A 14,831-nucleotide genomic window follows, 5' to 3' on the forward strand; every position below is an offset into this window, starting at 1 on the left:
TTGGGTTGCCTTCTGATTTCGTCAATTTAATTGTTTTTCAATGTAAATAAACAAAAATAATTTCAATTAAAAACGTTTTCCGTATCATCTTGTCCTCTTTTGACTTACACAATTTTAATTTATTTAAAAAATTTAGTTTTCAATTAATTTAAAAAATTTAATGAATTTGATCAGTATAAGGCATGTTGCAAGAATGTTAAATTACATTTATTTTACCCAACAGTTGTGTAATCCACATGATCAAGACCCTGCAGACATTTTTGGTCAAATTCCAAATAATGAAATTTAATTAAAATTTTTTTTTTTAAATGTAACTTTAATGTCTTATTTGAATATAATTCAACTTTATGGTAAGATGTAATGCATAATGTTATTTTATTTGAACGTTTTAAAATAACATTGAAATCATAAAAAATATAATACTATAAAAATTATGTAATGTAATTTTTGAAATTACATTTTAAACACTTTTAGTATTTCTTATTTACATTTACCCCAAACTTTGCGTGAATGACCGATTATAGTTTTGATTTAATTTTGTAACTTGACACTTTTAAATGTCATTTTTAATTGTATTATTGGTTAAAAGTGTAATTGCCATTGTTTAATATTTCAATGAAATTCTATTGTTATATAATTGTTCGTTTTTATTTTCATAACGACATATTTTATGTTAACTATTCAACTTTTTTAATCTAACTTTAGCCCAAACGTTCGGGTGAATTGCAAATATATAGTTAAAAAAAAAAAAAGATTAATTAAAATTTCAGTGTAATTTTATTGTTTTAATGTAATAATTAATTGATTGAATGATTTCAGAAGTTGTACTGTGTCCACTTGTTCTGTGTTCTAGCAGCCAGTGGAACACGTAAAGCATAGAGACCCCAGTGAAAGGCAGAATGACAGGTAAATGTCAACACACCTGCCACCATTTTAAGTGCCTCTGATTAACCCCAAATAAAGTTCAGTTATTCCAGTAGGCTTTTTCTGAAAATTGAGAATTGACAATTGACCTTTCAACCTGCCATTCAAACAGTGGTGTTTAGGCTTTTCACACCCACTGTATTTAAGGCAAAATCCAAGTGGTGTAAAAAGACTCTCCTGTTAGAATGGAAGAACTGATTGCAAGTGTTGGCCAGGAGGTGGAGATGTTGAACCACAAACTGAACTCGTCTCAAGACAACGGGGTTTGCATCAGTACCAAGCTGGAACTGTTACGGTAAATTTACACATGAGGGAGTAGGTTTTTTTCCGACTGAGTCAGCATTTTAGAGTTAAAAATGTATTTTCAGGACATCGTTGCAGCAGCAGTTGGTCAGTGAACTTCAGTCAACCCGATCAGGCCATAAAGATCAGTTGTTGTGAGGAAGATGATTCCATGTGGTGAGCCCCACTGTGCTGCTTCTTCATCCAGAAGACTGGTGACCAGAATTTGTGTAGGCTTCAGGAGGAGGTACAAAACCCGGGAGGAGAGAGGAAACAAGCTCGGCCGGAGGAGAACGACCACAAAACCAAACGGGTAACCAGAATATTTTTAGGTACATTAGGCACACCTGCACAACCAATAATTTTTTTGGGAGGCATTCAGAAGCATGTAATTTCTCCCAGCCAATCATTAAAGATAGATACGCATATTAATTTTTTCATTCATCCGTTTTCTCATAGTGCCTATCCTCATTAGTGTCGCGGGTAAGATGGATCCTATTCCATCTGATTTATGGCCAGAGGCGGGGCAAACCCTGGAGTGGTCGCTATCAAATCACAGGGCACATATAGAAAGACAACCATTCACATTCAGACCTTCAGATAATTTTTTTCTTTAATGAACCTTACATTAATAATGCAGCCCTATGGGGGGCACAAGCCAGTGCAACTGTAGGCCGGTCCCAAGGCCAGATAAATCCAGAGGGTTGCGTCATGAAGGGCATCCGGCTTAAAACTTTGCCAAACAAATATGAGCGTTCATTTAAAGAATTCCATACCGGATCGTTCGTGGCCCGGGTTAACAAAGTCCGTCCGAGGCACCGTTAACCTGCATGGCGCCGGTGGAAATTCAGCTACGGTGGGTCGAAACGAAGGAGAGGTGGAATGCAAGTTCTTAGGCAGAAAGAGAAGAGGAAAGCACAGAGCCTAGAATTGAATGTGGGGACTTTGAATGTTGGGACTATGACAGGAAGATCTCAGGAGTTGGTTGACATAATGATGAGGACAAAGGTTGATGTATTGTGTGTCCAGGAGACCAGGTGTAAAGGCAGTAAGGCTAGAAGTTTAGGAGCAGGGTTTAAATAATTTTACCATGGTGTAGATTGGAAGATAAATAGAGTCGGGGTGATTTTAAAGGACGAGTTAGCTAAAAATGTCTAGGGGGTTAAAAGAGTATCAGATCGAGTGATCAGGCTGAAACTTGAAATTGAGGGTGTTATCTATATTAGGTGATTAGTGGCTATGCCCCACAGGTAGGATGTGACCTAGAGGTGAAAGAGACATTTTGGATGGAGCTAGACAAAGTAGTTCTGAGCATCCCAGACAGAGAGAGAGTTGTGATTGGTGCAGATTTTAATGGAAATCTTGGTGAAGGAAACAGGGGTGATGAAGAAGTGATGAGTAAGTATGGCATCCATGAAAGGAACTTTTTTCCAGAAGAGGCAGGAACATAGGGTGACCTACAAGAGCGGAGGTAGAAGCACGCAGGTGGGTTACATCTTGTGCAGACGATGTAATCTGAAGGAGGTTACCGACTGTAAGGTAGTGGAGAGTGTGGCTAGACAGGAGGCATAGGATGGTGGTGTGTAAGATGACTCTGGTGGTGGGGAGGAAGATTAAGAAGAAAAAGGCAGAGCTGAGAACCATGTGGCGGAAGGTGAGAAAGGAAGAGTGTTGTGCGGCTTTTCGGGAAGAGCTGAGACAGACTCTCGGTGGACAGGAGGAGCTTCGAAAAGACTGGACCACTACTGCCAAGGTGATCAGAGAGACATGCAGGAGAGTACTTGGTGTATCTTCTGGCAGGAAACGAGAGAAGGAGGCTTGGTGGTGGAAACTCAAAGTACAGGAAATCATACATGGAAAGAGGTTAGCTAAGAAGAAGTGGGACACTAAGAGGACTGAGGAGAGGCGAAAGGAATACATTGAGACGTGACGTAGGGCAAAGGTAGAAGTGGCAAACGCTAAACAAGGTTGGACACTAAAGAAAGAGAAAATGATTTATAAAGGTTGGCCAAACAGAGGTATAGAGATGGGAAAGATGCACAGCAGGTTAGGGCGATTAAGGATAGAGATGGAAATGTGTTAACTGGTGCCAGTAGTGTGCTGGATAGATGGAAAGAATACTTTGTGGAGTTGATGAATGAGGAAAATGATAGAGAAGGAAGCGTAGAAGACGCAAGTGTGGTGGACCAGGAAGTGGCAATGATTAATAAGGGGGAAGTTAGTAAGGCATTAAAGAGGATGACAAATGGAAAGCCAGTTGGTCCTGATGACATTCCTGTGGAGGTATGGAAGCATCTAGGAGTGGTGGCTGTGGAGTTTTGGAACAGCTTGTTCAATAGAATCCTAGTGCGTGAGAAGATCCCTGAGGAATGGCGTAAATGTGCTGGTGCCCATTTATCTTTTTTTAATAAAACATTTCCCAAAATTTTTGGTCAAATTCCAAATCATACAATGTTACTTTGATTACATTATTAATATAACTTGAAAAGAAAAGAAAAAAATCAAAATTTTTAATTTGACTTCTTCAATAACTTGACTTTTGACTTCTCCCATGTTTTGGACGAATCCAGAATTATACAATTCAAATTAAACTTTAATCTTATTAGGTATTTTTTATTTAAAAGTTTAAAGTACATACATTTTCTGCCGTTAATTCCAACTATTCCAGTGAGTTCCATACAAAGGCATAGATCATTTTAAACTTGAGCCAGAGTCCTGGGATGCACATGTCATAGGAACAATGAGTCCCTGCAACTTATCGTCATGGAATACAGATACTGTAATCCTCCGCTATATTGTGGTTCTTGCTTCAGGGTTCTGCTATATTGCAGATTTTTATTACAGTTGTTACTGTTTAATCTTTTATACTGTTGGTACAATATTTTTGTGTTATCCATTGCTCTTGTTCTCTATCAATATTTTATTTGTTTAGGCCTGCCACGATAGCACATTGTTTTAGAACAATGTATTTTCCCCAAAACTTTCAAGATGAACGATAGAATCGTTGCTATTTTTATGCCACTGATATAATGATATTAAAGCATAATAAAGACTTGTACACATCTTACAAATTCTGCCCTGGTAATCAAACATATGAGCACAACAGTGTAATGTTATCTCATTTACTAAATAAAAGTAGGGCTGCATTTCACAATAAGAGCAAGTAAATAAAATGAGTGTTCAAATAAAGTGCTGGACTTGAGAAAAAGAAAGTTTGAGTTTCCCCTTTTCTGTTTGGCATCTTGACACAACAGTGAAGTCTCAAACAATTTTACATAGTTTAATTTAACAAATCTTAATTGAACCGTTTTAGAGGTTATGTTTGTTAAAAACCTTTGTTTTGGTTCATAATGGCAGTTCACTTATTATATGCACTTTGAATAAGAGCTCGCAGTGGGAACTTCCCACTTAACAGCCTTTGTGGATCTTCTCTGAGCATTTTGTGACATATTAATACATTAGGTTCATTGCTGTGCATTTATGAGCTTAGACCAGCTGACTAGGAATAAGACAAATATTCTTTGTACACCTACACGTTTTGGAAGTTTTCAATTTGTTCAAACTAAAATGAAGAATCCTCGAGAGAGAAAAATATTTCCTTCATCTCCCTTCACTTAAAACCTTCTCTGTTTGTGTACATCACAGGTGTCAAACTGGTGGCCCGGGGGCCAGATCCGGCCCGCCACATCAATATATTTGGCCCGCAAAAGCAAATCAAAATTGCTCATTGTGTTCTGGTGTAATACCATTAAGATATTTGCAAGCATTTTTTTGTTACCAATCCCACTTTGAAAAGAAATGTAATAGTCGAAAAACATGTTTTTATGGGCTTCTGATTTCCATCCATCCATCCATCCATTTTCTGAGCCGCTTCTCCTCACTAGGGTCGCGGGCGTGCTGAAGCCTATCCCAGCTGTCATCGGGCAGGAGGCGGGGTACACCCTGAACTGGTTGCCAGCCAATCGCAGGGCACATACAAACAAACAACCATTCACACTCACACCTACGGGCAATTTAGAGTCTCCAATTAATGCATGTTTTTGGGATGTGGGAGGAAACCGGAGTGCCCGGAGAAAACCCACGCAGGCACATGCAAACTCCACACAGGCGGGGCCGGGGGATTGAACTGTGAGGCTAACGCTCTAACCGGTCGTCCACCGTGCCGCTGGCTTCTGATTTCAAAACTGGTTATTCATCAATGTGTTGTGTATACTGTATGTAATTACAGTATATGAGGTAATCTTTCATTTATATGGGTTCACAGTTGTAGCGGCCCTCCGAGGGCAGTCATAACTACGATGTGGCCCGTGACAAAAATGAGTTTGACACCCCTGGGGTACATGTTGATGATCCATTTTACTCTTACGCCTCTCTGGCCACATTTGTTACGTTTTTAACCAACTTGACTATATTTTTTGCCACATACAGATAATCAGATTGGCCATATGTCATGCAGTGACTACATTGAGCAAAAAGCACACTGTATGTACTGTTATGGTTGCGTTATACTGCCCTTGTCACTGTAAAAAAAAAAAAAAAAAAAGCCACACATTCGACGCCACTTATAATTAAAAGTGACAGCGCTAATGTTGTTAGTAAAGTAGACTTAACGTTAAGATCACTGATTTGCACTTCACTTTCGTCTCTCAGGTCCCACGACACGGCGTCATGCTCGGTGGAGAGAAAGCTCCGTGTTACAACGAACGGGTGACGGCCTTGCATTTCACTATGAAATGCGGCCACACTTTCGCCATTTCTTTTCTCTCTCTCTCTCCTCAATTCGGCTTCACATTTTGCAACCGCTGTCTTGGCGCCTCCAAGTCGAATGCTTCACTTCCGCGTACATGCATCTGTGTGCATTGTGACATAGACGCCACTGCCGTCTTCAATCTTCGCAACCATCTCCGCAGTAAACCTGATTTGCAGTTTTGCTTTTCAATGATTTCAGATGCGTAAAATGCTAATTTTGACCTGGAAACTGGGAGGCGAGGCCGCATAATTTGAGCCTTGCACACATACATGCAATGTTGTGCGTCAGTGGACTCACATTCACAAAGCTTTTTGCGTCCGTCGTCAGTTTTGTGCGTCAGGAAGGCGGGGCGCACATCAAACGAGATCCCTGTAAACGTTATCAAAATATAATAATACCGCTCATATATTTGGTCTCATTTTGTAAGTTGTGAGTTTTCTCACAGTGCAGGTGTTCATATTGTCATGGCCGCTGATTAAATCCAACATTTCCAGCAACCTTCCCGGCTGGAAGAAGCTCAGAGGCGGTACGTGACCCTTCTCGCCGAAAAAGAGACCCTGAGGCTTGAACTGGAGGACAGAGACAAGATGAGATGCTCGGGTGTCAGCTGGAGAAGAGCGACCAGACCATCAACAGCCTTCACCGGGAGAACGCCCTCCTCAGCACCCAAATGAAGCAGCTCGAGGTTGGGCACCTAGAGAGCCTAGAGAAGCAGCGACTCGCCATCTCTGGTACGTTTATCACTTCAGCCACTGAATGTACTGTGAAGCAGTGAGATTCAAATGTCTGTATAATAGCTTGTATCCAAATCATTGGGTTATTACCTGCCCATCCATCAAGTGTGAAATTAAACAGCCAAGTCAATCTTTTGTAAGATGACTATTTCCCAAAATGTGTCTGTAAAGTGAGCCGTTCTGAATGTTTCCAAGTTATGATGTAACAGTGTGACTAATTTGCGTAATAGAATTCTCCACACTGAGATTCTCCACCCATGACTTGAAAGTAGGTTGGGTGAGGATCCTCCATTTTCAAGCTATCATGTCAAAGTCAAAAGTTAGGCAGAGCTGCAGCGTAGTTGGATGCATAGGTGAGCGTTAGCTTCCGATAAACGGCACATCACTGAATGTTGTGGACTATTAGGGTTATTTATATTGGGCGATGTCTCTGCCATATTCCCAAGGGTTATTCCCCCCCAGACTGGGAACTCGTCTAAATTATGGGGGAAAAAAAAAAAATTAATGCTAAAAATGACTGTGGTAAATGAATCGTGGTCATTCTATGCGACGGCGACTTGAGCTCTCACTGTGCTCATTGTGGTCCATGGGACTGGTATACACTACATAGACAAAAGTCAGTGGTTGGACTGGATCTCTTAGTTCAAGACATTTGGGATGATGGTATGCTTGCAATTTTGTGAAAGACCAATTTGCTATATGCTTCCTGTAGTCATGACTGTCAATACTTTTGTCCGTAGGCGGCAGCTTCCACATCTAATACCACAATTCCCCGTAATGATGTGGCGTATCTACTAGAAATGCAGCTTTAGGAATCTGTCAAATATCCGATAGAAAAAAAACCTTTTATAGTTCAGGGAACAAAGACATGGAATGAGCTGCCCACTGACCTAAAAACAATACAAAATCAAAAACTTCTTAAATCTAAACTGACAAAATGGTGAAGTGATAATTAGGCAACGACTCACATATGGGGTGAGGGGCTGCATGTGTTTGTGTCCATCTGTTTTAAAATATTTTCACCTGCATTTCTAATGTGACAACGTTTCAAATTTTTATATATTTTTTTAAAGCCCATCTAGGGACGGGCATTGGAAATTAGCTGTGATGCTGTAGAGATTTGTTCCTCAAATGTCTATATGTCTATCTGTCCCTTTTTAAATAAACATGAAATGAAATGTTTCCTGGAAAACTTCTTTTTAAAATGAATGTTTACCAGCTGTGTTTGACAAACAAATAATTGTATTTACCTTATCGACCAAACCTTTTTGTGTGGGTGTGAAACTCCCCGCAGTCGTTTTTTTTTTTTTTTTTTTTTTTAATGCTGGCGCCTTTTCAGAGGAGCACAGAAAGCTGAAGCGGCTTTTTAACAGAAAGCCCTAAAACTCAACAATATTCTTAAGCGAGTGTATTTTGGTAAAATTTTACGTATTTTAGGGGTGCCCAACACGACCCCCCAAAACTGCCTCAGTAGCATCCCCTTTGCAAAATGGTCATTGCACCGCACTGTTGCTATATTAGTCATTAAAACTGATCTAAGTGCTAGAGCACTCTGCATCTTTTTGCACAATTGTCAAAAAAAAAAAATTGTACCGGCATTACCAGATAACTAGCAATCCTTTATAGCTCAGTGACTGTTTTTCTCAATGTCTTTATGTCTCAAAAGTGTTCTCTGTCAATTGACTGTCTGTGGTCGTACTAGAGCGGCTCCAACTACCGGAGACAAATTCTTTGTGTGTTTTTTGGACATACTTAACCGGGAAACTTGATGGACATGTCTATCATAACAGGACACATAAAAGTTTCAAGGACTCATACCTAAAAGTGAACAGAAAAGTCAGCCATTTTGGTTTGCAGCAGCCATTTGGGGTTAATTCTAGAGCTCGTACTTTGACAAACTCCTATTAAGGAATTAAGCTAAATAAGCCATTCATATCATATGTTCTGCGCTAGTGTCCGTAAATGTCCTATTTTCATGACTCTGAAATTTATAAACATCATATAATTGGAAGCATAAAGAGCCTTACGACACATTAAAGTCAATCTACTGACAAGCTACAGGTTCACAGGGAGAACAATCTCACCCAACCCTGATACATTAAGATGCTTTCTGCTCATATATCACTGAATAGTGAAGCCTCACCCTTGCTGGGGTACTGTAAAAGAAACACTGTATGTAAACAAACCCTCTCCCATCTCTCTCCACTGGAGATAGTGAAGAAAGCTGTGCGTTTTTTTTTCCCTCTGTAGGAGTTTCAAGGTAAAAATGTAACTCCACCTGGACTGGACTCCCTGATCCCATCTACTGCACTCGCTGATCCTCGTCCCTCCACACAGGACACCCGCAACGCCCGGATCAAGGTAACGCTTTCTATCTCTGTGTCTGCTGTTTATCTTGGCTGACGCATGGCTCAGCACATCTGCTCCTCGTAATAGTTCTCGTAAAAAATATAATTTACTAGCACATTCCCTTAACTTTGTACTGACATTTTGCATACTGCTCACCATGCTCCTCATTCAGGACTTTCAGACTGCACTTTAATTATGAGGTCTATTTTATTTCTGTATTATTAAAATATATATTTTTTACTGATTCAGTGGTACCTTGACTTAACAGTGACCTATTTTTTTGGGGTGGTACACGACACTGCTCGGCTCATTGTTTTCTATATCTATCTATCTAGCTAGAGTTCTAAGCAAAAGTCTGAGTTACTGGTGCTAGATGGTGGCAGTGAACTTCATGAGAAGCAGCAGTTAGTGAACACATTTTAAAAAAAGAGGCCAAGTGCTTGCTTCAAGCTATATTTTTGCCACTCCCTGTTGAAGTTTACTGGAAAACTAAACATAAAACAAAGAATTACCCATGTATTTAGCTTAGAACTTTGCCTGATAAAAGTCTGCTAGCTAAATGCTAACACACAATGCAAAATACCATAGACAGTCTAACGAAACTAGCGTCGATGTCGTGGCACAACTTATATTTGAAGACAAACGGTAGCATCACATGTAGACAGACAATATAACAGTACTGACAGATGTATATTCTTTTTTTCTGTGAAAAAAAACAAATATTGCTGCAGCTTAATTGAAATGGTGTTCTTCTGTTTCATCATGTCTGTCTTTAATATACTGCCCCCTGGTGACAAAGGTATGCACACCAGAAGAAGCAGCAGAATGTACATTGAGTTATCATGATGCACTAACTGTTTAATTTTGTACATTCAATTTAATTGTTATTACTGTATGTTTTTATAAAGTAAAATACTATAGAGTGGTATTTTTCTTATGGGAATTTTTTAAAATTTGTTTTGGGGGGGGGGGGGGCTAGAAGGAATTGCATTTTCATTCATTTCAATGGGGAAAGACGATCAATCTATCACTCCATCCACCCATCTATCTATCTACCTTTGTTCCATGCCTGGGACCGGCTTCTCACAGAACCTTGGAGGACCACACACCGACAACGCCATGGTCAGGAAGAGGTCCGCACCGACAAGAACGCACAGACCCGCATTGTACCGCACACCCCCTCCACCCCCCTTACATACGCTAGGAGGATTAGCTTTGTTCCCAGGCTAGCCGGGGGCCCAAAAAAAAAAAGACATGATGCTGCAGAGTAAAAGAGAGAGGAAGTCATTGTATGAAAGTGGGCGGAGTGGAATGTCAGTGTGCGACTTAGACTGCTTAGCAAAATTCCAAAGTCAAACGCAATACAGTCAACCTCAACATTTTTCCCATAGGACAAATGGTCACCGGCATGAAACCTTTATTAGCTGTGCAGGCGAGAGTTTAAAGCAGGGCTGGGTAAAGTTTGGACGGGTGATGAGCAGTGCATGGTTTTCTCCACACATACCGCTTAGAATTAAGGCCAAAAAGTTCTATCTTGGTCTCATCAGACCAGAGAATCTTATTTCTCACCATCTTGGAGTCCTTCAGGTGTTGTTTAGCAAACTCCATGCGGGCTTTCATTTGTCTTTCACTGAGGAGAGGCTTCCGTCGGGCCACTCTGCCATAAAGCCCCGACTGGTGGAGGGATGCAGTGATGGTTGACTTTCTAGAACTTTCTCCCATCTCCTGACTGCATCTCTAGAGCTCAGCCACAGTGATCTTTGGGTTCTTCTTTACCTCTCTCACCAAGGCTCTTCCCCCCCAATTGCTGTTTGGCCAGACGGCCAGCTCTTGGAAGGGTTCTGGTCATCCCAAACTTTCTCCATTTAAGGATTATGGAGGCCAATGTGCTCTCAGGAACCTTAAGTGCAGCAGAATTTTTTTGGTAACCTTGGCCAGATCTGTGCCTTGCCACAATTCTGTCTCTGACATGCACTGTGAGCTGTAAGGTCTTATATAGACTTGCGTGTGGCTTTCCTAATCAAGTCCAATCAGTATAATCAAACACAGCTGGACTCCAATGAAGGTTGTAGAATCATCTCAAGGATTATTAGGACAGCACCCGAGTTAAATAAGAGTGTCACAGCAAAGGGTCTGAATACTTATGGCTGTATGATATTTCAGTTTTTCTTTTTTAATACATTTGCAAAACTTTCAACAATTCAGTTTTTATTCTGTCAATATGGTCTTCCGTGTGTACATTGAGGGGAAAAAAATAAAATACATTATTTTCGAAAATGGCTGCAATATAACAAAGAGTGAAAAATATAAGAGGGTCTGAATGCTTTCCGTACCCACTGTACTTCATATCCATAAATAGGTGGCGCAAATGCTTGAATAAGCACTACAAGTGACATTATCATCATAAAATGCAATGGGAAATAAATATTGTGAAAATATATTTGAAAATAAATATATTTATTAAAAATAAATACATTCTATAAATTGTATATATTTTTTAAATCGCTGCATAATATTAAAAAAATCTCCAAAATAATAGGGTTTGGCTGGTTGGGAAAAACAAACAAATATAATAAATAAATATGCAGTCCCCTCCAAAACTATTGGAACGACAATGTCAATTCCTTTGAATTTGTTGTATACTGAAGACATTTGGGTTTCATTCATTCATTCATCTTCCATTCCGGTTCTCCTCACTAGGGTCGCGGGCGTCCTGGAGCCTATCCCAGCTATCTTCGGGCGAGAGGTGGGGTACACCCTGAACTGGTCGCCAGCCAATCGCAGGGCACATAGAAATAAACAACCACTCGCAGTCACATTCACATTCACACCTACAGGCAATTTAGAGTGTTCAATTAATGCATGTTTTTGGGATGTGGGAGGAAACCGGAGTGCCCGGAGAACAGGCACGGGGAGAACATGCAAACGCCACACAGAAGGGGCTGGGATGTGAACACCGGTCCTCAGAACTGTGAGGAGGATTTGTTAACCAGTCGTCCACCGTGCCGCCCATTTGGGTTTCAGATCATGACAAATATGAGACAAAAGTTCAGTATTCAGCTTTCATTTCATGGTATTTACATCTAGATGTGTTAAACAACTTAAGACAGAGACCCTTTTGTTTGAAGCCACCCACTTTTCAAGTGAGCAAAAGTATTGGAACAGAGATTAAACTAACTTAAAGTGAATAACATTTAATATTTGGTGCAATAACCCTTACTGCATCAAGCTGCGACCCATTGACTTCATCAGACTGTTGCAATCTTCATTTGAAATGCTTTTCCAGGCCTTTACTGCAGCCTCGTTCAGTTCTTGTTTTTTTCTGGGGGTTTCTCCCTTCAGTCTCCTCTTCAGGCGGTAAAATGCATGCTCTATTGGGTTAAGGTCCGGTAATTGACTTGGCCAGTCTAAGGCCTTTCACTTTTCCCCCCTGATGAAGTCCTTTGTTGTGTTGGCAGTGTGTGGGTCATTGTCTTGTTGCATGACGAAGCTTCTCCCGAGTAGTTTGGATGCATCCATCCATCCATTTTCTGTACTGCTTATCCTCACATATAAAAAGTTTATCATTTCAAAATATTGGACTATTTCTGCAACAATAAGATCAGAATTTAAGATTATGACTGTAAAAGCAGCGATTTCATGCCATGGCTTCCTCCAATCAGGTCACTCCCCTACATGCTGCGCACGGCCACCAGCAGGTACCTAGGGATTGCTGTAATATACTGCGATCTCTGCTGTGATTTCTTCGAGCAGATGTTTCTTGTTTTCTGTCGCGTCCACATCCTCCTTCCTCGACTCCTGTGTGGTCCTCCTCCTCCACCAGCGAAGGAGGCAGTTGTTTGTGCACGTCTGGGCCTTACGACAGATAGCGCCTCATCACGCAGCCGTGGACTCAAAACAGAGATGTTAAAAAGCATCCAAATTCCAGAATATAAACAAGCTAGTTTGACTAAGTCAGTGATCACAATCCGGATTCCTCCATTTTGTAATCATTACAACTCAAGAGAGAGATCACAAGTGACAGAAATAAACTGAGGACCATCATGCAAAAAAAAAAAAAAAAAATCAGTTTCATGGTCAAACTGGATCAATCACATCATATCATAGCAATCCTGGGACACGCTGGAACCCTTGTTGAATGCTCCACACATAGTACGGTTTGGAATTATCCCAAAATTTGGGTTAGAAAAACAAACAAAAGCTCTGAGGACTGGGATTCAACTCCTGCCTGTGTGGAGTTTGCATGTTCTCCCCGTGCCTGCGTAGGTTTTCTCCGGGTACTCCGGTTTCCTCCCACATCCCAAAAAACATGCACGGTAGGTTAATTGAAGACCCTAACTTGTCCATAGGTATGAATGTGAGTGTGACTGCTTGTTTGCTTATATTGGCTGGCAACCATTTCAAGGTGTACCCCGCCTCCTGCCCGCAGTTAGCTGGGATAGGCTCCAGCATACCCGTGACCCTAGTGAGGATAAGCGCTGTAGATAATGGATGGATGGTTAATTTAGGACTACGATGCTGAAATAATCACCAAAAATAGTGCAATTGGTAAATCATGTGTGATTTGCCAATTCTGCATCACTGTGTTTATTAATCTGGGCGTTTGGGCTGAGAAAAGGTAATAGTACACTAGTCTTTCATGACACTCACATTTTTTCCTTTGATGGCGTTCACTAAATCAGTATTGTACCTGAACGAAAGTTCATGAACTAGTTCATATTTTGTTTAAATGTGAACTGAATTAGTTCATTTCTGCCTGATGAACATAAATGAGAACGCGCTCATGCTTGTGTCAAAGAACGTTTTTTGAACGAGAGTTCATTTTCATTCAAGAGTGCTAGATTTTGTTAGGGACTTCTAGGACAAAACCGTTTGAACACACTATATACTGTACGAGACTTTATATGTCGGCCCATAAAAGCTCTATTCGGCAACCAATTCAGTGAAGCCACTACCGCCATTGATCATGGCAGGCACGTTGCTGCTGTGTTATTAGGATTCCCACATATAGTTTCAAGGCAGAACACGCCTGACGGCAACATGATTGGCTCCTGCGTCACGGGAAGGACAGGCTACGCAAATGTAACAAGATGACCATCCCAAACATGTCACATTTGTACAAAATAAAAACAAAGAAGTTTGTTATTGTTAGGTTTAGGGCTAGGGTATGCTCTTAACATGGTTTAGGATGGTTTAAGGTTAGGATTAGGGTGGGTTACGGTTAGTGGGAAACATTACCACCGCCACACTGAAGTCACCTCTTTCCCGTCTGGAAGCAGGAGGGCATGTTCTACTGGGATACGACACCCAATCATAGTGCAGCCGCGCGTTTCCTGCAGCCAGTAATATTGGAGCAGTTAATGTCCTGCCTAGAAACTATGTGGGAATCCTAATAACGGCAGGTGCGTTCCGAGACGCTGCGTAGATGGGAGTGAATGTGTTCTTCAGTGGTTCTTTTGTAATACAGTACATAATTGCAAAAATGTATTACCGTATTTTCACGACCATAAGGCGCACCACATTAAAAGGCGCAGTCTCAGTTATGGGCTCTATTTCTGTATTTAACACACACATAAGGCGCACCGTATTATTGGGGGAAGGCATGGTAAAACATACGCTAGCTTGAAACATACAGTAGCTGGGCCAGTTCTCCATCAAACACGCCAGGTTCCCTCTCGTCATTGTCGGAGTCAGTCTCGTTGCCGTGCGGTTCCTCAGAAATGATGCCGGCTTTTACGAAAACTCGAACAACAGTGCAAGCAGACACGTTAGCCCAAGCATCCACAATCCAT

General features: G+C 40.9%; 1 protein-coding gene across 9 annotated transcripts in view; it reads left to right on the forward strand.

The window, feature by feature from the left end:
- LOC133474891 (uncharacterized) overlaps positions 1–14,831 on the forward strand; it is a 45,384-nt gene that overhangs the window by 2,723 nt on the left and 27,830 nt on the right. For 4 of the 9 annotated variants that reach the window (XR_009787652.1, XR_009787657.1, XR_009787653.1 and 1 more), the window contains exons 5-10: positions 854–906; positions 1,109–1,219; positions 1,293–1,314; positions 1,415–1,519; positions 6,451–6,687; positions 8,941–9,051. Coding sequence is in view for 1 of the 9 variants with exons in the window: in XM_061767024.1 (XP_061623008.1) it covers positions 854–906; positions 1,109–1,219; positions 1,293–1,314; positions 1,415–1,519; positions 6,451–6,630 (471 nt within the window). In the remaining 8 variants the exon portion in view is untranslated. Of the gene's footprint in view, positions 1–853; positions 907–1,108; positions 1,220–1,292; positions 1,315–1,414; positions 1,520–6,450; positions 7,533–8,940; positions 9,052–10,128; positions 10,231–14,831 lie in introns of those variants that run through there. The other 5 variants (XR_009787658.1, XR_009787659.1, XR_009787655.1 and 2 more) reach the window with 4 other exon arrangements.

The sequence above is a fragment of the Phyllopteryx taeniolatus genome, chromosome 3, assembly GCF_024500385.1.
Source record: "Phyllopteryx taeniolatus isolate TA_2022b chromosome 3, UOR_Ptae_1.2, whole genome shotgun sequence".
Classification (NCBI taxonomy): domain Eukaryota; kingdom Metazoa; phylum Chordata; class Actinopteri; order Syngnathiformes; family Syngnathidae; genus Phyllopteryx; species Phyllopteryx taeniolatus.